General features: G+C 34.7%; 1 protein-coding gene across 1 annotated transcript; it reads left to right on the top strand.

The window, feature by feature from the left end:
• Positions 1–23,661, top strand: Myct1 (MYC target 1). The gene is made up of 2 exons (XM_076859471.2): positions 1–161; positions 21,254–23,661. The coding sequence occupies exons 1-2, from the start codon at positions 113–115 to the stop codon at positions 21,763–21,765; spliced, it is 561 nt and encodes a 186-aa protein (XP_076715586.1). The 5' UTR covers positions 1–112; the 3' UTR covers positions 21,766–23,661.
• The last annotated feature ends 685 nt before the right edge of the window (positions 23,662–24,346 follow it).

Here is a 24,346-nt window from a genome sequence, read left to right as displayed (position 1 = left end):
AGGGGTTGTGTGAAAATAATTTTTCTCTTGCTGAACCACAAAGACATAGACTGTAACAGCTTCTTTGGGACATACTGGCTTTTCTTTCTATCTTCTCTTTCTTGTGGATATTATGGCTAATAACACAAGTTTAGGAAGTCCATGGCCAGAAAACTTTTGGGGTAAGGTATTTTCTTTAAACATTTTAAATTTAAATTCAGACTCAGAGAAATGTAGTGCATAATTTATGACAATGATGGAAATTGCTGAGACATTTTGTTTACTGTAAACTGATTATATCCAAGTTTTCATAGATTTACTGCAGAAATGTTATTTGTATAAAACATCTGTGGAGAGAGTTACAGAGACATCAAAGAACCCGGAGAAGTATAGATTTTGGTTGGCATTATAAAATATAATTAGAAAATAAGGAGAATTTGAAAATGAGGCTAAAAAAAGAAAAGAAATATAAGGTGGAAGTAATTGCTGTTTGGAATATGACAGAATGAATTTTATTGGAAAAAAACGTGTATTACTTGTGTAAAGGTTGTGTTATGTATTTTATTGAATGAAACCAAGATGTTCTACAGGGGTTTTTGTAACTTAAGTTGTCAATGTTGTATCTTTTAATTTCCAAAGTGAATATGAATAACAAATCTATACTTGAATGAATTTAGAGCATGACAAATATAAAGAATTTTTTGCAAATAAAATAATATTTTATGTACAATTACAATAATTTTAGATATAATAAATATTATATATTACATGATAAAATAAATATAATTATATAATGTGATTCCTATATGACATATATTATTCCATATATATATATGATAATATATGGGGAGAAGTTCATATAGCATTCCAATACTATCCCAGAGATAGAGGACCAATACCAAGGTGGTTTTTTATTTAGATCAGCCCACACTAAGGTTTTTTTAGTGTTCCCCAAAGCTGACCTTTGAGCAGGAACGGGCCAAAGTCAGTTACCTGTCACTACAGGTTCAGGGAAGAAGGGCTAGGATGTGAAATTGACCTGTCTCTTGGGTTCAGAGAAATTTAAAAATAAAGAAGATAAGTTCAGTTACATCCAGAAAAAAAAAAAAAAAAAAAGCTTTAAAGGAAAAAGAAATAGAGTTTATGAGGAGATCTATAGCCAGGATCAAATGTTCGGAACAAGTTTTTAGTCCTCTCAAAAAAACTATTTCAGACTACTACTGTGATTTAAGATAAGGTTTTGAGAGCCATCAGGTGAAAGTGGATGACACTTTCTGACTGTCCCCAACAATCAGGTCTAGTTGACCATCATCACAGCAATTTGCATCAAGGGAATTAACTCTTTTCTGTCAATAACCATTTCTATTTGTTTCAAGCCTAAAGAGAAATTTAATGATGAACATCTTGATAAAATTAAATGATAAATTGGGAGAGAAGAAAATGAATTATGCATGCATACTATACAGAACAGCTTTAGTGATAGCTTTTTCTAGTTATATACCAAGAGACAATAAGCCTTTGAATTGTGGGATCTATTTATATATTTGTGACAATATTAATTGCTGTCCTTATTTACAGAGAAAGCAATCATGCAAACCACATGCTGAAAATAGCTAGAATGTGTCTAAACTAAACCCCCATTACAAAAATGAGTAATTGTACAAATTATTCAAAAATAAATTAACTCATATTGCAAAACTTAATATATGAAATCCAGATCTATTTTTTCAAGCCATTCATAATTTAAGATTAATATAAGGAAAATAATCCATCATCTACTGAATAAAACATGAATAATACTCATTAAAGCTGAAATTAATAAGAGAATGCTTAGTTGGAGACCATCCCTTTATCCTAAAATGTAATATTTTTTATAAATAGATCTGTGCTTAAGAGGAAATACAAAGTTATTATATGAAAGATAGGCCCTAATATTTCTTTTTCTTGGCATGTGAATATAATGGAAAATAGGTGGGAAAAAGAAAACTGAGAAGAGTGTTGCATTTGTAAGTATGAAAATTCAATGGAAATTGGAAAACAAAATATTTGATCACTTGGGGAAAAATAGGTAAAAGATTACAGTATTATTTCTGTGGTTAAAGGTATTAAATATACAATGAAAATATGAGGGTAAATATATAACATTCAAGCATTTTCTGAGCTACAAATGTCAATCTTTTTATTTTCATTTCTTGATTTTTGTTTCTAAATTGATATTGATTTTGGTAATTGGTTCCTTCAAAATATTATTTTAAAATCTTGTACAGTGCATTATAACACATTGTTTATGGCTTCCAAAGATACTTGTCTGCTTGGCACTCCGAATTCATAAAACACAGAAAAAATATCTTAAAAAAGCATAACTTATACACAGAACCACAAAATTTCCCCATCCTTAACACGTTTAAGGCACATAAGAAGTTGTTTTCCAAATATGACTTTCCCAGTTTACTTTAATGAGTGGAAAAAAAAGCCAACAGGATAATGATGCTATAGTGTTACCAATAATGATGGTTTGCATTTTTGTAGATATCACCCACTAAAACTTACTGAGCATTGTTCAAATAGCAAAGTCATGAGTACCGGAGTTGCCAACAAAATTGGCCTGAGAGTGACAACAACCCACCTCACACCTTCCGCCTTTTCTTTCTTTACTGCACTTCCCTTCTCTATAAACCTTCCTCCTAAAAACAACAGGAAATATGGCTCATGAAAGTTTTCTATGTCTGCTCTCATGAAATAGAATACAAATGTCATTGAACTCAGTTATTCTCTTAGTACTTAAGAGTCCCGCACAAGACATACCTTTGGCTGGACCTGCTACCTTTTCATGTTTTTTCTTGGGGAGCAAGGGATTGCTTCTTTTATAGAACAAATTGAGGAAAGATATAGTTGATGTAGGAGCTTGCATTTATTCACCTATTTTAATCTTCACAAAAAAATGCAATGTCTCTTTTAGAGGTTTAAATTCTTGGAGATGACAATGTATGCAATTTTGTATGCATGTTCATTACCATTTTGTCATATATTATCTTTTTAATGGCGAAAATGGCAACAAATATTTACAGGAGTTTTAAAATATATGGTAAAATGGTTTCTAACTCCTTCTTAAAAGGAAATGGAACATTACCTGTTCATAGAAAGGTAAGATTCAAAAAGGGAGGTAATTCTAAAGCATCCTGACATTCATTTTTCACTAAATCTCATTCAGCTCACACTCAGAAACATTGGCTGGGCATATTAGATAATGTGTTAGGAGTCGTTGACATACATATGACATGGTTTGGAAGTTCAGAGAGCTCAGGAGAAATGTTAGCAGTAAATCTGCAGGAGTAGAATTCTCAGGCACATTTGTGAACAAGTGGATGCCTAATTAGGATGATCATCTTTGGCAATTACTGGGACATAGTTGAAAGACAGGTTGAAGGTAGTATTTTTAAAAATTTATTCTAATTTGTTATATATGACAGCAGAATGTGATTCAACTCCTATTACACAATAGAGCACAATTTTTCATGTCTCTGGTTGTACACAAAGTAGAGTCACACCATTTGTGTCTTCATACATGTACTTACAGTAATGATTTTAGTAAGATTTTAAATATCAGTGCAAAAGTTTGATCTGATTTAACTCCAATCACTTGCAACTTATTGGCTTCAAGCCTCTTCACATTTTTCTCTAAGGTTGGAAAGGGGATGTGGGGGTTATAGAGTTCATATTCTATATTTTCTAACACACTAGAGGAAAAGAGCCTTTGATTCTTGACCAATTTCTGGCCTCTGCTGACATCTACTGACAAGTATTTCTCAAATGCTTTGGGGCATTGCTCTTTCTCTTTCTGCCTTCACTGCTGAAGCTTTTACTGCAAAATCTGGCTCACATGATCTGTGCAACATTTGCTCACAGTGTGGTTCTTCCTTTCTGCAAATCCCCCTGGTTTCCTGGCCCTCTTTCAGGTGCTCTTCTATCTGTCTCAGTGGCACTGAACAATTTTTAACATCAGGAGCCTGGCTTCCAGTTCTGCCCTCCAGAGAACCCAGGCTTCTCAGAGGGCTACTAGCTTCTCTAAGTATTACCTTCTCCAAGTAGCTGGGAATGGATCCTGAGTTCCCTGGCATTCCATACACCAGTCTGTAGCTCATCACAAGCAGGAATGAAGCAACGAGCCCCTTCTCTGAAACTCTCAGTGTTCCTTTGCTACATAATTCTTTTCTTTCTCTCTTTGAAATCCTTCTTCACACTGCTCATGAAAAATGACCTATAGGCCATGTTTTATTCTTCCTAACTTTGTTTATAGTAAAAAGGTATGTTCTCAAGTGCTTTAGGTTTTTAGCATTTTGGAGTTGAAACAAAATTTTTCTCTCAAAATATCTAGTTATTGAAGTAACAATGTTAGTTTTCAAGACTATGATTTTTTTTCTCTATTTTTAACAATTTATTTAGTAATTTTATTTATTTTTTTAAATATTTTTTTAAAGAGAGAGGTAGAGAGAGAGAGAATTTTAATATTTATTTTTTAGTTATCGGCGGGCACAACATCTTTGTTTGTATGTGGTGCTGAGGATTGAACCTGGGCCGCCCGCATTCCAGGTGAGCGTGCTACCGCTTGAGCCACATCCCCAGCCCCTATTTAGTAATTTTAAAGTGAAGCATTGACTTTTATTTTGCTTGCTAGCTGTCTTAACCTTCTGTAAGGTAACTGAATAACATGAATGGCTGGGAACCAATTTGGAGGGAGTTAAGTGTTATTGAAGGGAGGAATCCTTGTCTAAGAGCTGGAAATGTTTTTTCTCAGCCTGTAGAAAAATAGCACAAAGGGATCTTCCCCAGTAGGCGGGAGCAGAGTGTTCCCAGAGAAGCTGAAGGGAGCAGGCTCCTGGCTGAGCACATGCCTCAAGGAAGTCCTGTCTCCTTCCAGATAGTAAACAAATGGTGCACATTTCAAACTCACCTCAATTAGAGTTGTGAATGGTCTTCAACAATTATGCATCATTAGCATGACACATTAACAATGATGAATATTAACAGCCTATTAATTATTTCCTCATCACAATTACTTAGAAAATTTGAAAAATGAGGGTTTATAAATACTAGTCTTTAAAATGGCTATGTCTAAATTACCTAGAAAGAATTATTATAACTTGTCTCTCACTGGGAGCTGAGATTGTGATTCAGTAGCTGTGAGGGAGCCTACATGCTCTACTACTGGTCAATGCATCTGTGGTTTCAGGATTGTGCACTGAAATTAATGAGAATTGTCTTTTTCATTATCACTTTGCTAAATTTTGTTATCAATGTTACACAAGCCTCAAGAAACAAGGTGGGAAGCAGTCCTGGGTTTTCTATTGTCTGGACAAGTTTTAGTAAGATTTGCATTGCTCATTGTTTAAATGTTTGAAAAAAATCATCAATACAATCACAGCATCTTGGACTGCATTAATAATAGTGACCACTCAGAGTGTCCACTGAGTTTTCTGTTTATGGCAGCTGTTTATGCCCTTTTAAGTCAAACTTCCAAATACATTCGGTAAAACTTGTTGGTGACATTCTCTCATGTTTTCCCAACACTATATTATTAAAAATTTAAATGTACAGAAGAAACATTTAAAGAACTGTGCAGTTAGCACCAATAGGTTCTGTGCCTGGCTTATTTCATTTGCCTTAATGTCTTCCAGATTCATCTATGTTGTTGCAAACAGCAGGAATTCCTCCTTTATTTTTAAGATTAAATAATAATATTCAGTTATTATATAATGTTCTTTTACATACACACATACACATATGTGTTGCTTAACAACAGGGATACATTATGAGAAATACATTGTTGGGTAATTTTTTCATTGTGCAAACATCACAGAAAGCACTTATACAACCCCAAATGACTATAATACAATTTTATGGGACAGTTGTCATATATGGGATTTATGAATTCAACATCATGTAGAAAAAAATGTGTTTATATATATCAAATTTTCTTTATCTGTTTATCCAATAATAGACATGTAGGTTGAATCTGTATTTTGGCTATTGTGATAATGCTTCAGTGAACATGTGAGTACAGATATCTCTCAGAGATACTAATTTCATTTCCTTGAGATATGTACCCAGAGGGATTGCCTGAATCATAAGGTGATTCTATATTTAGTTTTGAAGAAACTCCATGCTGTTTTAGTTATGGTTACACAAATTCACATTTCTTTTTGTTTATTGTTCTTTTTAGATATACATGACAGTAAAGTGTATTTTTGACATAAAATAATAAATGGAGTATAACTTATTCTAATTATGATCCCATTCTTGTGATTGTACATGATGTAGAGTTTCAGTGGTCGTGTATTCATATATGAACACAGAAAGGTATGACTAATTCATTCTACTGTCTTTTCTATTCCCATCCATTGAGTTTTACAATCCATTAAATAATATCTCTCCATTTATTTAGGCCTTGTTTAATTTCAGCAATATTTTTAAGGTTTTGGTGCAGAGTTCTTACCTATCCTTTATAAAAAAAATATTCTTAGGTGTTTTATGTTTAACGATGCTATTGCAATGTCATAATTATATCATATATATATATATTTAAACACTTATTTTTATGTAGGTGGACACAATACCTTTTTATTTTATTTTATATTTTGCTGAGGATCAAATCCAGTTCCTCACACATGCTAGGTGAGAGCTCTACCCCTGAGCCACAACCTCAGTCCCTATAACTATATTTGCTAATTACTTCTAACAACAGTGTATAAAAGTTCCCTCATCTCTGCATTGGCATCACATACATTTGTCACCAACAGATTTTCTTATACCTATCGACCATTTTCTTCCTTGGATAAATGTCTATTCAGGTCCTTTGCCCATTTTTAAATCACTATTTGTTTTCATGCCATTGAGTTGTATGAATTATTTATATATTTTTACAGAAATCCCTTATGGGATCTTTGTTTTGCAAATATATTTGTTCCATTTCATAGGTTGTATCCTCACTCCTTTGTTGTGCAGAAGCTTCAGAGTTTGATGTCTATTTTTGCTTCTGTTGCCTGTGCTTGTGATGTTACGTTAAAATTATATATATATATATAATATATATATATATATATATATATATATATTATATATATATATATATGTTTATTGCATAGACCAATGTCAAGACTTTTTCCTGTGTTCTGTTCTAGAAGTTTCATGGTTTTAGGCTTTAAATTTAAATGTTTAATCCATTTTGAGTTCCTTTTTGTATGTGGTTTGAGTTAAGTCCTCCCTTTTCATGCTGCATGAAAAAGTATCTGGTTTTACTGTTACCTTTCTTGAAGAGATTGTCCTTTTTCCATTGTGTGCTCTTGACATCATTGTTAAACATCAGTTGACCATAAATTCATGGGTCTATTCTGGGATCTCTATTCTGTTCGATAGTCTATGTGCCTGTTTTTATTCTAGGAACATATTGTTCTGATTACTTTAGCTTTATAGTATATTTAGAAATCAAGTAATGAGATGTCTCCAACTTTGTTTCTCTTGCTCTTTCAAATATCCTTACACGATGTGCTATAGTTTGGACCTTAAATGTCCTCCAAAGGTTCATGCTGTAAAAGCTTAGTTTCCAGTCTGTGGTTCTGTTGGGAGGTGGTGGAACCTTTAAGAGGTGGGGCCTAGTGAGAGGTCTTCAGGTCGTTAGTGGATAACCTTGAGGGAAATTTGGGGACCATGGTATCTTCTTTCTCTCTGCTCTCACTTCCTGGCCATGAAGTGAGCATCTTTGCAATGCCAAGAACACCTGCCATGCTGTGCTGCCCTCCACTCCCACCAGAGATCTAAAAGCAATGGGTCTTCCAGCTCATACACTGGAAAGTCCAAAATTGAACAAAACAAAACTTTCCTCTTGTAGACTTGGCTCAGGTACTTACTATAGTGATAAAAAGTTGAGCCAAGTTGACTTGGCTCAGTACTTACTATAGTGATAAAAAGCTAACATACAATTGAAATAATTTGCAAAATGCCACAAAAATCCTGTTGATTGATTTAAGCAAGCTTGGCTTCTTAACAGTATTGAGTTTGACAGTCCACAAAAATAATATATCTCTCCTTTTATTGAGGTTTTGTTTAATTTCAGCAATATTTTGAAGGTTTTGAGGCAGAAATCTTACCCATCCATTGTAAAAAAGAATTCCTAGGTGTTTTATGTTTAATGATGCTAGTGCAATGTTATAATTATATTTGCTAATTACTTATTATCATATAAAATATTTTCATATATTAGATTTTATTGCTTAATATAGTTTATAGGGATATTTTAGAATGCTTAAGATGTTCTAAATAAAAAATAAAGCAAATAGATCTACTGATATTCTATACCAAGTTCTTTATAACAATACATATGTAAAATATATATAATTATAAACCTCATATGACAATATTTTTATTTATTTTTTTCTATAAATAGCTATATATGTATATAGCCATGTGTATATGTATTTATACATACATATATTAAAGATTAAGGGGACCGAGTTTTTTTGAATACCCTGATTCTGTTCCTGACATGGCTAATTTCTTTGAAGAGCCATGTTTTTACCTCTTGTCATTTTCCCCAGCCCTAGTTGTCTCTGGCACAACAATTAGTGTAGGTGTGTTGATGGACTTGAGTTCTTGTTCCCCTGAAGAATGTCCACTTCACCGTTACTCCTAAGGGATATTATTGTGGAATACAAAATTCTACATAGAGCACTTTTTAATCACTTTAAAATATTGTTTCTTATTAGAGATGAGGAGTTACTCAAATAACTATCTCTCTAATGTAATATGTTATTATCTTTAAAGATTTTTAAAATATTTGATCTTAAGCTATTTGAGTATGATGTGTACATGCTTGGTTATTCATATTTTTTCTGCCTGATATTACCAAAACTCTGGATCTGTAGATTGTTTCTTTCACATTTTTTGAAAAATTTCAGCCTTATTTATTTGAATATTTTTCAGCTTTGTTCTCTTTGCCCTGTTTCTGGGGCCATAATTATATATGTGTCAAATATTTTATATTATTTTATAAATCATAGAGGTGCCATTGGGGATTATATATCTTATCCCTAGCTCCTCATTCTCTCATTCTCTCTCTCTCTCTCTCTCTCTCTCTCTCTCTCTCTCTCTCTCTCTCCTGCCTGCCATGAGCTGAACAGCTCTCCTCTATTATGCCCCCCACCATGATGTTTTGTCTCATCTTGGGCCCACAGTGATGAAGTCCCTGAGGGCTGAACCTCTGAAACCATGAGCTCAAAATAAATCTTTTCTCCTCTAAGTTGTTTTTGTGAGGTATTTTGCTTACAGTGGTGCAAAGCTGACTAACACACTCAGTTTAATTTTCTTGCTTTTCTCTAGCTGAACTGTTTGTGATATGCCCTATGTATGTGTGATTTAGGAGTCAGCAATAGTTATGGGAAATATTTATCAGCTGACATTTGGGGATCTTTTTCTCTGGCTTTTTTTCCCAGAATTTATTTCCCATTAATATTCTGTTAGCTCTGATTGATACGATCTCTGTCCTCTATTTCTCAAGATCAGAAATAATGCAAGTTCTCAGTTTTGGTTTTACTTGCCTCACATAATTCAGCCTGAGACTGTTCTCGGGTTGAGGCTTTGGTAAATAAAAAACTTTCCCAGAGCTGATTTTTTTTTCTCCCACATATCCACTCCTCTTTAACAGAGGCAAACATTTGGTCATTCTTCAGTGCTTTTAGGTATAGCTCTTTATTCTTACATTCAGTGTTTATAGTCATTTTCCGTGGAAGAGTCAGTTCACAAGTTACTTGGAATCTTGAATGTTTCTGTTGCTTGTTTCTGTTCCAGTGTCACTAAAGTTTCATTCTAATATTGGTCTGTCTGTCTCTTTCTCTTTCTCCTTCCATCTGGTCATTCCTATAGTAGATTATTAATTTTTTTTCATGGAAATCACACTTTGTTTTGGAATTTTTCTCTTCATATCTTTTAATTTTGCCTTTTTCCTAGATTCTGCTTTGTCATAATTGTCTACTGTTCTTTATTTATATTGATGTTCAATTTATTGGCCTGTTGTTCACTCCTTTATATGGATGTTTAAGACATTGATATTTTATGTTTTCAATGATATAATCCCTAAAATTATAAATTTTCTCTGAATGTGATTTTAGATGAATCTCAAATACTTAGGTATTTCACATTTAAAGTACAATACAAAAATTTTTTTAAATAGAGTACAATGTAGTTAATGATTTTCATTAGACATTTTTATATGATATTTTTCATAGATTCACAGTCTTTGCCCCAAATTTTCAACTTACTGCATATTTTTAACATACTGATTCATGGTTATTTTAACCTTTGTGTGTGGAAATTCTAATTTGTTTTTGAAGTACTAGGGATTGAACCCAGGGTCTCATACAAGCTAGGAATGCCCTCTACCACTGCAAGACATCCTTAGCCCCTCCAATACTGGATATTTTTCCATTACCATATATATCTCTTGGTTTTTGTTCACTTGTCTATGCTTCTTGGAAAGCCTTTTAGTATATCATTTTCCCCCACCCCCACTGGCAGCTAGTTAGGGGAAGTCATCTTAGTTTAATCTGGTATAAATGTGCCTTTCTTTGTTTGGTCTTCCTTTTCTTATCCTTCTCCTTCTTCTTTTCGTGGGTTTTGGACAGGATTAAGAGACTTTAAATATATTTAAAATCTTTATTTTTTATAAAATTTTATTTAAACAAATATACTTATTTCCAGTTAGCCCATCATACACAGAAAGGGTTATGTGCCACCCAGTTCCTTCTGAATTTACTCTCCACTGTGGCAATACTGTGTACTAATTATATTTAGAATGTTGCTGGCTATTGGTCAAAACTACTTTCAAATCCTCCAATGCCTTGTTTATTTGTCTAACACTTCTACACAAAAGGGCATCCCAAATTTTATTTCTTTCATGAAATTTTTGCTAGCCACTCCAAATACAAGTTCCCCTGCATCTTTTAAACATAATGATACATGGACCACAATGCACCAAGTTCATGTGTGAGACAACGCAAGAGCTTTCAGAAGTAATATAATTAGGTTGTGAAGTGTGACTTAATCAGTGTATTTATCCATTGATATGAATTAACTGGGTGGTAACTGTAGGAGTCAGCTACTGAGCATAGACTTAACTTCTGAAATCATGAGCCAAACTTTTCCTCCTCTATGTTGTTCTTGTCAGGTCTTTTGGTTACAACAATGAAAAATCTGACTAAACCACATTTGATTAATTTTTTAAAAAGAGTTCACATTAATAAATCTAATTTCCATTTGACGCAGTCCGGCTGCAGCAAAATAACGGGGGGGGGGGGGGGGTGACGAACAACTTGTGTACATTGATACAGCAGGAGTGGGAGCCGTTCATTGTAGGACAGGAGGGGTATATATACATTCCACACAGCTTATCTTAATTAACATAAACTAGATACAGCAGTCAACCAATAAGGAATCTCCACCCTTAATGGTTGCTGGCGTTACTTCACAAACCACTCCCTCTGCAAAATGCCAGGCGCCATCTTGACTTGTTTACAGACCCTAACACATTAATGGCAAAATAAAAAAGAATATCAAGAATGCTAATTTTGCGTAAGAGATAGGATCAGCTGTACTTTCAGATAGAGTGGACACTTACTGTTTATATAGACACAAATTACAAAACTTTATTTATCTCGTATGTCTTATTAATGTTCGAGTTTGTTCCTTTTGCCATTAGAGGATTATGGATAAATAAGAAGACTATGTAGAAATAAGAAACCTGAAGTTCACCACATGAAGAGCTATGGAAGGGTTTTAAGGAGCACATCACAACCAGTGCAAGGCTATAAATCAAGAGCACATATGCTGTGTTTAAGACCCAGCAAGCGGGAGAGTGGGATGAAGCTGAGTGACCCAGAGGAAGAGTGGAGGAGATGAGCTCTGAGCACAGGGGTCTATCAAATAGGGACTAGGAGGCCAGGGTTAGGAGTTTGCTTTTGTTGTGGGAGAAGTGGAGGTGATAGAACAAAAGAGTGATATGATTTGACTCACGTTTTGAAGAGTTCACTCTCTTTACTGTTTGAGAAAGGACTGCAGCTGGGGTGTGGGAGAGGCACCAAGGACGGACACAGAACACCAGCGTTACAATAGTCCAGGTGCACATGGTGGTCACTTGCACCAGAGAAGGAGCTGTGTAGATGGAGGACAGTGAATTCTGGGCTTTTCGTAAAAATAAATCAAATAGAATTTTCCAGTAGAAGAGATAAACAAAAAAAATGTGTATTTTTTTTTTTTTTACTTTTTTTTAATTGGTTGTTCAAAACATTACAAAGCTCTTGACATATCATATAATGTGTATTCTTTGACAATTTAACTTATAGTTAATCAAACTTAGGTGCCTTAAATAGTATTCTTCTTAAAAATATCCTTTCACCAAAGTCTCCCTGTTGTTTTAACCATCCCCCTATACACTTTTAGGATACTATAAGCTTCATGGCACTTTGGTCAAAGGTGAGATTGTGAGTCTCATAACTGCAAAGGATTTTGAATGTTTTAGTCAATGTTCTATTGTCTCTGATAATCCACTTTCAGATGTTGGAATGATTCAACTCTAGGCCACTAGGTGGTGGCCTCCACTAACTTTGAATACCAATGGATGGACTTTGAAGTATTCATTATAGACACTGAAAACCCATGATCAATTTTAGAATCTTAGAATTGAAAGGCACTATAGTAGCTGCTATTAGACCAAGAAGGGAAAATGAATTTAGTTATGCAACTATTACTAGGAATGGCTAGAATTCACTGAGGTTTTTTACATGCCAGAGAGTTACCGTTTGTATAGACACAAAGCTTTATTTATCTGGTATGTCTTATTAATGTTAGAGTTTATTCCTTTTGCCTTCAGAGGAGCAAAGTAACCCAGGTAATAAGACCAAAGTAAGTGTTTGGTCTCATTAATAACATTAGCTTTAAATTATAAGAAATAACATTATGACTCCTTTTTCTTTCCCTGAAGTTATTGAGAATGAAGGCACATAGTTTTCAAAGAAGCAGCATCTTTGCCAATGACTTTATTTGGGGAGTTACAGTTTATTTTATACTAGGATTTTAGAAAAGCTCCTAAGGTCAACAACCTGTCATATGGATTTATGTAATGAAAGAGTTGAAGTTGTATGACCAGTGGATGCATCTTCCACAATATGTTTTCTGAATTCCACAGTATAGGTGGGTCAGAAAAAAATCATTAACTACAGTTAGATGAAAAGAATCCATGGAACAGGCTATACCTCAATTATGACTTTTGACCTTTCTTTCTCTGCATTTTTAAACTTACTTTTGCAGTTTGGACTTAATGGAGTTTAATAAGATAGATAAGCTTCTTGCTTATTTTAAGTAGTCTTCAAAATTCTTATGTCAACATTCTCATTTGTAACTGTTTTAAAAATTCTGCATGCAGAGCAAGGGTATGAGACTCACTTTCAGGTTAGGAAGTAAAGTTCATGGTGTTCTTGGAGTTCACTTTTGCTCTGGGAGACGTCCATTCAACAATTATTAAGCAAACCCATATACCAAAGGCAAATGTTTTCCTATCTCATTATTATGGCTTCTGTAGCTTCACCTTATTTTATATTCATTCAAATTTTAATTGCTTATTATAGATATGCATATATCATTCCCATGACACTCATGTATATTTTAAATTTATATAATCCTTTCAGATATCAATGTAACCCTGTATTCAATGGTATTTTTAGTCATTTCCCCACATTTTGAGCAACTTTCAAATTGCTCTCCTAGAAATAGAGCTCTAGTTTTAGTGTCAATAAAAATGATCCTTTTTACTCATAAAACTGAAATACATCTTAAGAAGCCTGTAGTGATCCAATATGGTCTTTAGTGATTTGTCCTTTGGAGTTTGGATATTACCATAGTTTTACTATATCAGAAAAATAATATATTTTGGAAAAAGTTAATTACCTATAAATTTATTTCTCGATGTATTTTTGTTGTCTTTGCTAATTTTCTCAATTACTTTAATAGTTAAAAAATTACTTTCTCTTAATTGTACACTTCAAAAGTTTCTATTTTTTTTACCTGAAACTGACACTTGCTATAATTCCATTATTAATAGTATTTATATCATGAATATTCTATTTATTAGGAGACTATAGTTGAGAGTCACAAGGGTATACACGGAGACTGTATACATGAGTTACTGTAACCTTTAAATGCTGCTGTTGGGTAACTGAGTCTGTTTTCTCCTTTCATTTTCTAGTTTAATTTTATTTTGCTAAAACAAAGCTAATCTCTCTCTTTAATTTCATCTATTGTATTTCCTGCAGTCCTGAAATATTTGGAATCTTCTGTCAGACCCTATGTAGACCTTAAGAAGATCTAATATACAACACCAAGGGCATGTACTTTGTGAATTTGAGTCTTTGTCTTCTCAATTTACACAACACATGAGTGTAAATAATTGTCCTCTGACCAGTGAATGATGTTAATTAATTATTAAAATAAATAAGATGTTATTTCTCCCACATAAGCTCTAGCTTTTGTTTCAATGCTTATACGATGAGGAGAATGGGCCAAGAAGTTTTGAAGAGTCTCTTACCTAAAACCCCGTTTCTGTGAGTCCATATTTGAAGGTGATGATATTTAAAATCCTCCACTGGAGGCTACCGATTCAGAAAAACATATCTGTAGAGCACGCAGTGTGTCTTGATCGTCATTTTCCCAAGAATTTATGTTCATAGAAGGCTCCCAGAGACTCTGGCACCAAATTGTTACAATCTTCAGGCATTTTATGTTCTTCATTTTCGTTTTAGATTAATGTTTTTAATCTTACACTTAAAAAATAAGCAATTTAGCTATTAGTTCCTTGGACTCACAGCCTCACTTGACTCCTTCATCAAATATTTGACTATGGATTTGTTAATTATATCTCTCAATAGTCTCAACTAGTAATTGAATGGGAATAACAGTAGTTTTCTCTTATGGGGGGCTTGAGCATTAGGTGATACAATACACTTAAAACAGCCTGGAACCGACACATGCTAAACTGTGAGTAGTTATTTCACAGAGTAGATATGAAGATTAAGTTTGAAATTAGAGATTGTGCTATTTAACAAGGTAATTCATTAAAATTAAGCATTACATTTTATAAATCATATTCCTTCAAACATCAATTTTTTTTAAATCAGTGTTGCAGTGAAGCCTTTTAGGTGTGGAATACTGAGACTTCACACTTGAAGGGAGCTCATGGTTTGCCTGCTAGGCTCTCTACCTAATTTGTTACTTTCCCATTCAAATGCAAAACATGCAAATGGACCACAGGACTCCCCATTCATTCATTCCTTAGGGGAAGACGACAGAATTTCTGAAGAATTTTGTTCATATTCTTTAATTAAAATATGTCTTGTGATAATTAACTGACAGATTCTTTGGGGTATAAATTTTTCTGTGAATAAGTAGACTCTTTTAGAGACAATTATTCACTTAATGGCATCAAGTAACAAATTAGTCAACTTACTTTCACAAAAATAAAGATTACCAGAAACTCTGAAACAAGGAAAAGCTAGTTACTTTTTAACTACAGCACCATATGCAGTAAAACACCTGTACTCATGTAGTTATTCATAAGGAAAATAAAGGACTTGGTCATATGAAATACTTGAGCAGTTCTTGGTTTTTATTTAGCTCTCTTCTAGATCATTCCATTAAGTTCGATGAGGACATTTTTCAGTGAAATACAGAATTGGTCATGACCACAAGTGGTAAAAAAAAAAAAAAAAAAAAAAAGGAAATCTAGTATTAGTTATTACAAACAATTAAAATTTTGAGTAAATCTCTTTCCTCATAAACTATTATTATATAAAATGATACAGACATCCAAAACATCATGGGGTGAGAAATGCTTAAAGCATTTCCAAAATATTCTGATGTAATCTGTTTATTAAATTACTACTTAAAAATGATAATTTAGATATTTTAAGAGCAAAAGCCCCTAAGTCTCAGTTCACCACCACTCCCAAATGTCTTATTTCTAGTATATGAGATAGTATGATGCTTCAGAATAATTTTTTGTTTGAGTTTTTTCATGAAATATTTATTTCTATGCCATATTTATTTTAATCTCTTATTCTCCACTTTATACTTTCATATTTTTTTCTTAATATAGTTCACAAATAATCTTTTGCATCATCTCTTAAATTAATTTTGTGTGTGTGTGTATGTGTGTGTGGTTCTGGGGACTGAACACAAGGCCTTGTGCATGCAAGCTATATTCTGAGCCCTTAAATTGATTTTTAACTGATACATAAAAGCAGGAAAATTGTACATATTAATGGAGAAATATAAATGGAGCATTGTGTGATGATTCTATACATGTGTACACGATATAATGCTCTAATCAGATTAAACATATGTGTTCCTTCAAAAATTTATTTTTTCAATATGGTAAAAACTTTTAAAATCTTTTCTTCCGATTTTTTGAGTTCTATGGTACGTAATCAGAGCTCTTTACTCTTATCTAGCTGTAACTTAGATTCATTTATCAACCTCTCCCAGCATACGTTCCCCTCTGGCATAATTTTTACTTTCTCTTGACTTTGGATCTCTTAAAGGAAATGCTTATTCATATCCTGCATTGTCTTTTTTAATTCATGTAACTGTTTATTTGTATTCTCTTGGATTTCATTGAGTTTTATAAAATCATTCTTCTGAATACATTTTATCTCCTTTGATATCTTTAGAAATCTGTTACTATGCAATTATTAACTTTAGGGGTGTCATATTAGCTTCTTCTGAAATTGTGTCCTAGTGTATTGATTTTTGTGTAGTGTTTGCCCTTGACTCCAGTTGGATTTCATAGTGTAGTCTCCCTTTGGCTTTCTCAGCTTGATTAGGGGATTTTGACACAATGTGTACCATGTAGGAGACTGAGGGACCTGTTTCCTCTGTAAGCCAAGCAAGAGTCAGGTCCCTCTAGCCTCCAGTGGTTCAGGCAGATGTGGTGTGGACAGAAGAAGCAGAGGGGTGCACCCTATGTGGTCACTCTTACAGTGGGAGTGGAAGCCCCTATTATTTAATGGGGGCTGTTTTAGTCAGTGTTGTGCTGTTGTAATGCAAAGGAAAAGTTTATTTGGGTTCACAGTTTCAGAGGTTCATTCCATAGTTGGCCAACTCTGTAGCCCTGGATTGGAGCTTCAGGTGAGGCAGAATATCATGGAAGAAGCTATGGCAGAAGAAAGCAGCTCAGGACATAGCAGCTAGGAAGCAGAGAGAATTCCACTTACCAGAAACAAATCTAAACCCCAGTCACGCTCCCAGTGACCTACTTTCTCCAGCCACACCCTACCCGACTCCCAGTTAATTCACTCAAGTGGATTAATCCACTAAATGGGTTACAACTCTCATAATCACTTCACCTCGGAACATTTTTGCATTGTCACACACATGAGCTTTTAGGGGACACCACATATTCAAACCATAATGGGGGGGGCGGTTCTTCATGTACTGTTGATATTGGTTCTGTTACTTGAAAGTCATTCCAGTACTGACTTTTCCAATTGTTGTGAAGGGTCTGAAGCATTTATCCTCAGTTTATACTTTTGTACAGAACTTTGTGTTTCCCTGAGAGATGCAGGAGTTGGGGTAGCCTACCCTCACCTCCACCCCATCTCTTTGGCACTCATTTAAAGTCTTGTCGTAACTGTATGATCTGATGGGATGTGTGACAAATTTGAGATCCTTGACAGGTGTGGTGTCCACCACACTTGTGTTATTTCTCCTGCGATTGCAGTGTCTAGAGTGGGCTGTCAGATTCCCCCAGCTGGGCTGCATTGGCTGAGGGTTTTGTTCCTCCTTTTCTTTAAGTTAACATAATCTCCAAGGTTTGAGTGGGACTAGGTCATGGGTGGAGCAGGGCTGGGAGTGTATTCTTCGTAGGGCACTTGCCCAATGTGGTCAAAGTCTCGGGCTTGATCACCAGTGCTATGAAGAAAAAGAAAAACCAAAAACTCAATAAAATAAAACACTACCAATAACCACTACACTCAAAAATAGAGGAAAAATAATGTAAACCAGAGTCAAAAGTTATAAAACAATAGAAATGGAATTCTTAGGATGGAAAAAAGAAAAATATAATTTAAATTATAAAAAGGAGGGGGAAAAAAAGCCCCGTGAAAAGTTTTTTAAAAAGTCAATAGATGTGGAAAAAGGGAAGAAAAATGAAACAACTTCCTGTGGCTCTTTTCCAGTATTCATTTTCTGGTAACTTGAAGTTTTGATGTTCATCTTCTAAATAGGCTGAAGGCATAAACCATATTCATGATTTTATTTGTTCAGTTTGTTATTTTCTCCTTTTTTAAAATTTTTGTTAAGAAATGTTGGAAAATGGGATTTTCATGGCTGTCATTGTCTTGGCAATGCAGAATTCCTAAAATTTCTTTTTAAGCAGAATTTTAGTTTTCAAATATTTGTTCACTGATAGCTAAATTAGGAATCATACTGTGCTACCAACAAGGCCAGCTTTAATGTGGACTACATCTATTTGCTTTTTTTTTTTTTTTTCCTGCTCTTTGTGCCACCCCTCTTTCTTCTCTTTTCTTTTTTTTCTTGGTGCCAAGGATCCAACCAAGGGCCTCTCCCATGCTAGGCAGGCGCTCCCAACCTCCATTTGCTTTCTTTGGATGTAACCTACCTCCACAAAACCTCTCTGAGGACATTGTACCCTAAGGCTATATCAACATTATTTTTATGAGAAAGATTTTAGAATAACAGTTCTAGGCCTAGAAAATCTGTCTTAAATCATCTTGTAATTCAGAAATTATCATGTTATTTTTGGAGAACATATCATTTAGATTTGGTATAAATCATTGTTTTATAGGATTTTGATTATAATTGTTTTTGAAGATAATTGTCAGAAAAGATACCACAAAGGATGCCTTTCCACAGGATATAGATGTGGCAGCATATGGTAGAAGGTCACTAAAATTAGGCAGAGTGATTATGCTCATGTATTTGTTAAGATCAACTTGTTATTTCTGTCTTACAAATTGTCTATACATTAACATAGGTTACAAGAATAATCTGAAAAAAAAAACTTTGGCAATCATAAAATCTAACTCCATCATTTAAAAAAATACTGAAATTATGGAGTCTAAACAAATTCCCCTACAAATCTCATGATGGGGAAAGATCTGCATTTAGAATCTTTTATCAGTGAGCTCTTGCTCTCTATAATGCCCCCCAAATCATGGTGATCTAAAGCAATGATCATCTACTTGCTCATAATTCCATGGGCTGATGATTTGGGATGAGATCAGCTTGATGGATTTTCTGCTGACTTTCAACCTTAGTTGGTGACCTCTCTAGAATTAATTATCCCTTTCACTTGTCAAAGATAGCAGGCTCTTGACCAGAGCAATACAGGGAAGCAGGCCATGTTTTTCTGTCACCACCACTGGCCTTATCCACATGCCCACAATGAGAGAATTCCCAAGCACAGCAAGGGTAGAAAATGAAAGTCTACTGCAGCTTAGGCTTGAACTTGCAAGGTTTGGATTCCATTGCATTCTTTTGGTCAAATTGAGTCCTGTGCCCAGCCTGGATCCAAAGAATAGAAAAATAAATTATATTTTATTGGAAAAACAGAATACTACAGGGATACAGCCACATCAATGTGTATAGCAGCACAATTCACAGTAGCTAAATTGTGGAACCAAACCAGATGCCCTTCAGCAGATGAATGGATAGGGAAATTTTGATATATATACACAATGGAACATTATTCAGCATTAAAAGAGAATTAAATCATGGCATTTGCAGGTAAATGGATGGAGTTGGGGAATATAATGCTAAGTGAAGTCAGCCAATCCCCAAAATCCAAAGGCAGAATATTGTCTTTGATATGAGTATGCTGACTCATAATGGCGATGGGGCGGGGCATGGGAGGAATGGAAGAATTTTAGATAGAGCAAAGGGGAGGGAAGGGGAAGGGAGGGGACTAGGGGGTAAGAATGATGGTGGAATGAGTTAGACATCATTATCCTGAGTACACGTATGAAGACACAATGGTGTGGAAATACTTTGTGTACAATAGTGACTTGAAAAATTGTGCATAGCTAATTAAAACAAATAATTTAATTTAAAAAGTTGTATCCAGATATAAAGAAAATCATAGGGGAAAGCACAGTGGGTTGAGAGGAAAAGGCAAGCTTGGGGACAGTGAGAAAACAAGCATGGCTTGTGAACTATATAAAGAGAGTGAAGGGAGGAAAATATGGTCATTAGTGAGGCCGGAGGGGTCTTTTAGCTGGAGGGTTTTTTCCCACTTAAAGTAGGGATCAGATATTGAGTTTTATTCAACAAGATTTTATGTAGCTTGTACAAGGCCCAGAGTTCCATCCCTCCCTTTCTCCACCCCCTCCCCCACACACAATGCTTTTAGTTTGAAAGAAGCAGTAAGATATCATTTCTATCTGGGAAAAGGATAGACTTCTTTTTTTTTTTTTAATTTTCTGTTTTTTCCAGGATAGGGGGGAAAAAAAAGCAAGCTCTGTGAACTGGAGGATACAGTTAAGTGTCTACGTGAAAGAGACTGAATGGGACTGTATGGACATTCAGGGGACAGGAATTCCATTATCACACTCAGGACTTGATAGCATCATGAGCTGGAGCCCAGGTGCTGCCTAGTCATGGCTTCGTGGAGTCAGAGACCCATGAGATGGTCTTGAAGTTCAGGAAATAAGGCATCCATCAGTCAGCTCTCCAGAGGGTTCTGTGCCAGTACTTCCCGTCTCAGAATGAGCACAGGAAGTGAGGCATCATGAAGAAGGCTAGTGGGAGAAATTAGTGTGATTGACAGCAGACGGAGGAAAAGGCAAAGTGACCAGGAAATTCTTTATCAGTTTGGCACTTAGGTTGCAATTGTCAATCAAAAGGAAATTATCTTTGAATAACATTCGCAACTAACTGATGAGCTAAAGGATGGCCTTGGTGAAACTATTTTTAGTTCATAAAGATAACAAATGGCATAAGCAACCCGGACCGCTGCCACTAATGGTGTCATTTGTGTCTTTCTGTGGGAATGAATGGAAGCATGGGCTGGAATTTGTGCCCATCCATGTAGCACCATTTCTCTTATCCAAAGTAGGCTTAAATCAATCGTTTCCCATGAATTTACAGTTTACACTCTGTCCTGTGTTTTTAATGGAATACTTATTTAGAAATCGATTCAGCTGTTTATTCTCTGTTTCAGAGGACCTTCTAATGTCCTTCACGGTATCCATGGCGATCGGGCTGGTAATTGGAGGATTTATTTGGGCATTATTGGTTTGTCTGTCTCGAAGAAGAGCCAGCGCTCCCATCTCACAGTGGAGTTCAAGCCGGCGATCCAGGTCCTCGCACACCCAGAGCCTCAACAGAAGTGGGTTTTACCGCCACAGCGGCTGTGAGCGCAGAAGCAACCTCAGCCTGGCCAGCCTCACTTTCCAGCGGCAAGCGTCCCTGGAGCTAGCGAATTCCTTCCCGAGAAAATCAAGTTTCAGAGCTTCCACTTTCCATCCGTTTCTGCAGTGTCCGCCGCTTCCTGTACAAACTGAGAGTCAGTTGATGACCCTGCCTTCTTCCAGCACCTCCGCCTCTGTCAACGCCTCCCAGCCTCTGAGGCGGCCAGACTTCCACTGGTCCAGCGACAGCCTCCGGGTGGGCTTCTCAGTCCCGCCGCCACCTGCCTATGATTCCATCATTAAGGCATTTCCAGATTCCTGAGTAGGAGGCTTTCTTTCTTTTTGTTTTGCCTTTATTGCCCCCGGCCCCTTTTATTGAAAGGAAATAACAAATAGGCAAAAGAGTATTTTGAAGGTTTGGTCCAAATGACAGATGAGTTTCCAGTGAATTTTGAATATGCTCACACAGGCTGGGTATTACAATGTAAAACACGTCTTCTTTGAACACATTTTTTTTCCCACTTATATCTGGCAAACCTAATAATAATAAAATTAGCATTTTCCCCAATAGCTATATATTTATATACTTTGCATTCTACCTGAGACTTATTCATTATAGTGATTCTAATCTGTGAATCCGTTATGGTGCAGTATATGCTTTAGATTAAAATAAAATTTCAGCTATGTGTGGTTTATAATCTTCATTTACTTTCCCATAGGACTGGACAGAAAAAAAAAAAAGTCACCGTTTTAAAAAATCTTCTAGCCTAAGGAATTTTAGTTTTACTTCCTTTAGTAATTGAACCATAAAGTATTTTACAATCTTGGATTTTTTATGGATTTACACAGGCACAAAACGGCAGAACATTGGAGACTCTGAAGTTCCTTGATTCCATTCGTTTATAAGTGAGAGAAGCAAAGAAAGAAAGCCGACCTCTGTTGCTGTGGCCAGATGCTCCAATTTTGACACGCATTTTTCGAAGATGGACTCTTATGGTGCTTATCTCCTCAATCATTATCATATTATTGAATCAAAAATCCTTGAATTTTCTAGTGTGAGGATTTAACTTCTTCACCACTGAAGTGATGTTGTTAGAAAAGGAACACCACACATTCAATTAATTCTACCTAAACGCAAACTGGTTTTGGCATTGAGCTCACATTTGTATTAAGGGATTAATTTTCTTTCTGAGACTTGGTTTTAGCAACTGGAAAAGCACTTTATCTAGTGATCTTCTCTTGTAACTTTGCAGACAAATAAGGATGAGTAACTGGGTAGATAATCTGTTATCAAAAGAGAAGCTTCAATCATGGAAAATTCTTCTTCCTGGATTGGTTCTCAGCCATTAGGAATCATCTCCTGTCTGTTTCTCTATGAATTTCAATCCAAGTTTCTCTGAAGAGTCTTTGTGGAATGGCTAAACCATGCCACGTGGTTGCTTAAACATGGGCACCAGAGAGCATCAGTGGCCCCATGTCAGGGGCTGCCCTTTGAATTTAATAACAGAAATTCACTGGAGTGTCATTCGAAAGCTTGTGGTTCATTTCTGAATAAGAAAGCATTTAGTGTATGTTGCTCTTTGTTTCTCTAAACATTGGGATTTTTAGTGAAGAAAATGTACTCTCATTTTAGCTTCTGCAGCACAGTGGTCACAGCTAATAGTGTCTAAACATATTTTATATAATAAAACATTCCATATAGCATTTTCATTAATTTTTATTATTCATTTTTCCTCAAAGGAAATTTTTCTCTCTAATGTCTATAGAAAGGTGCTCTCTAATTAAATATGCACACAAGGAAAGAAAGAAGGAAAGGGGAAAGATGGAAGGAAGAAAGCAAAACAAAACCAACAAAAAAACCCACAGGATATTCAATTCTTGTAAATTATTTTTTTAAATAAGAAAATTTAGAAGTTGCGATGTAGCCGAGTAAGATTTCAAGAGAGCTTTAATCTTAATAAGAAGGCTATTTTAACTTTCAAGTCATTCTTAATGTTTAACAGGAAAAGAAGCAAAGTATATTTTTTTTCCTAGAATTTTTGTGGGGAGTAAAATATCTGCTTTATAGCTCTCAAATGAGGGAAACAACAGCAGAAATTCTTTGGTATATATAACTAAGGCTGTTCCCCAACCTTAGTTATAAAATAATCAAAATGAGAATCTTATAAATATTGTGCGCTGTATAAAATGTGAAAATAAAACAAAAATTGAAGATTTTTTAGTTGTACTTTTTACTTGAAATGTTTTGCTGATTATGAAATAAAATTAAGTTTATTTCAATTTTGATTCACATTTTATTAATAAAAACACTTCTATAAAGTGAGAGTAAGGAAATTATATAATTATGATAGGAGTCAGAAAGCCCTTTAGATAAAGAAACATTATACTACGTTTTTGGACTTGTTGAAACGATTGAACAAAAAGTCTGCTAGGGTATTCTTTATAAGTGAGCAGACTGAGACACAATGCCTTTTATATAAAAATGTGTAACATAAAAAGGGTGACAACAAATAAATTTAACATTATTTCATAATTTAATGCAGAGAGAATTCATGAGTTTGTTCCAGAATTATTTGATGTATTAAACATAAAATAAAATAGTAAAAGGAAACAATAAAATAGTAAAAGGAAAAATTTTAAGATCAAAGGGATTGGATGAATTACAAGGGAAAAGATTAATAGTTTTTTAAAATAATTATAATTTTTTAATAATTAAAAGATTAATTTGATACACAGATTTCAGATTAAAAATTCTGAAATCTGTGTACCAAAAAATTTATTTATCAAAGTTAAAAAGGAAGATTAAAAGAAGAAGAAAGGAAAAGACTCTTACTGAAATTGTGGACAACAAATAGACAATATCATTAAAGGATCAGAACAGATAATTTGCCAGAAAGAAATTT

Source organism: Callospermophilus lateralis, chromosome 6 (genome assembly GCF_048772815.1).
Source record: "Callospermophilus lateralis isolate mCalLat2 chromosome 6, mCalLat2.hap1, whole genome shotgun sequence".
NCBI lineage: Eukaryota > Metazoa > Chordata > Mammalia > Rodentia > Sciuridae > Callospermophilus > Callospermophilus lateralis.
This window is presented reverse-complemented; position numbering and strand designations above follow the sequence as displayed.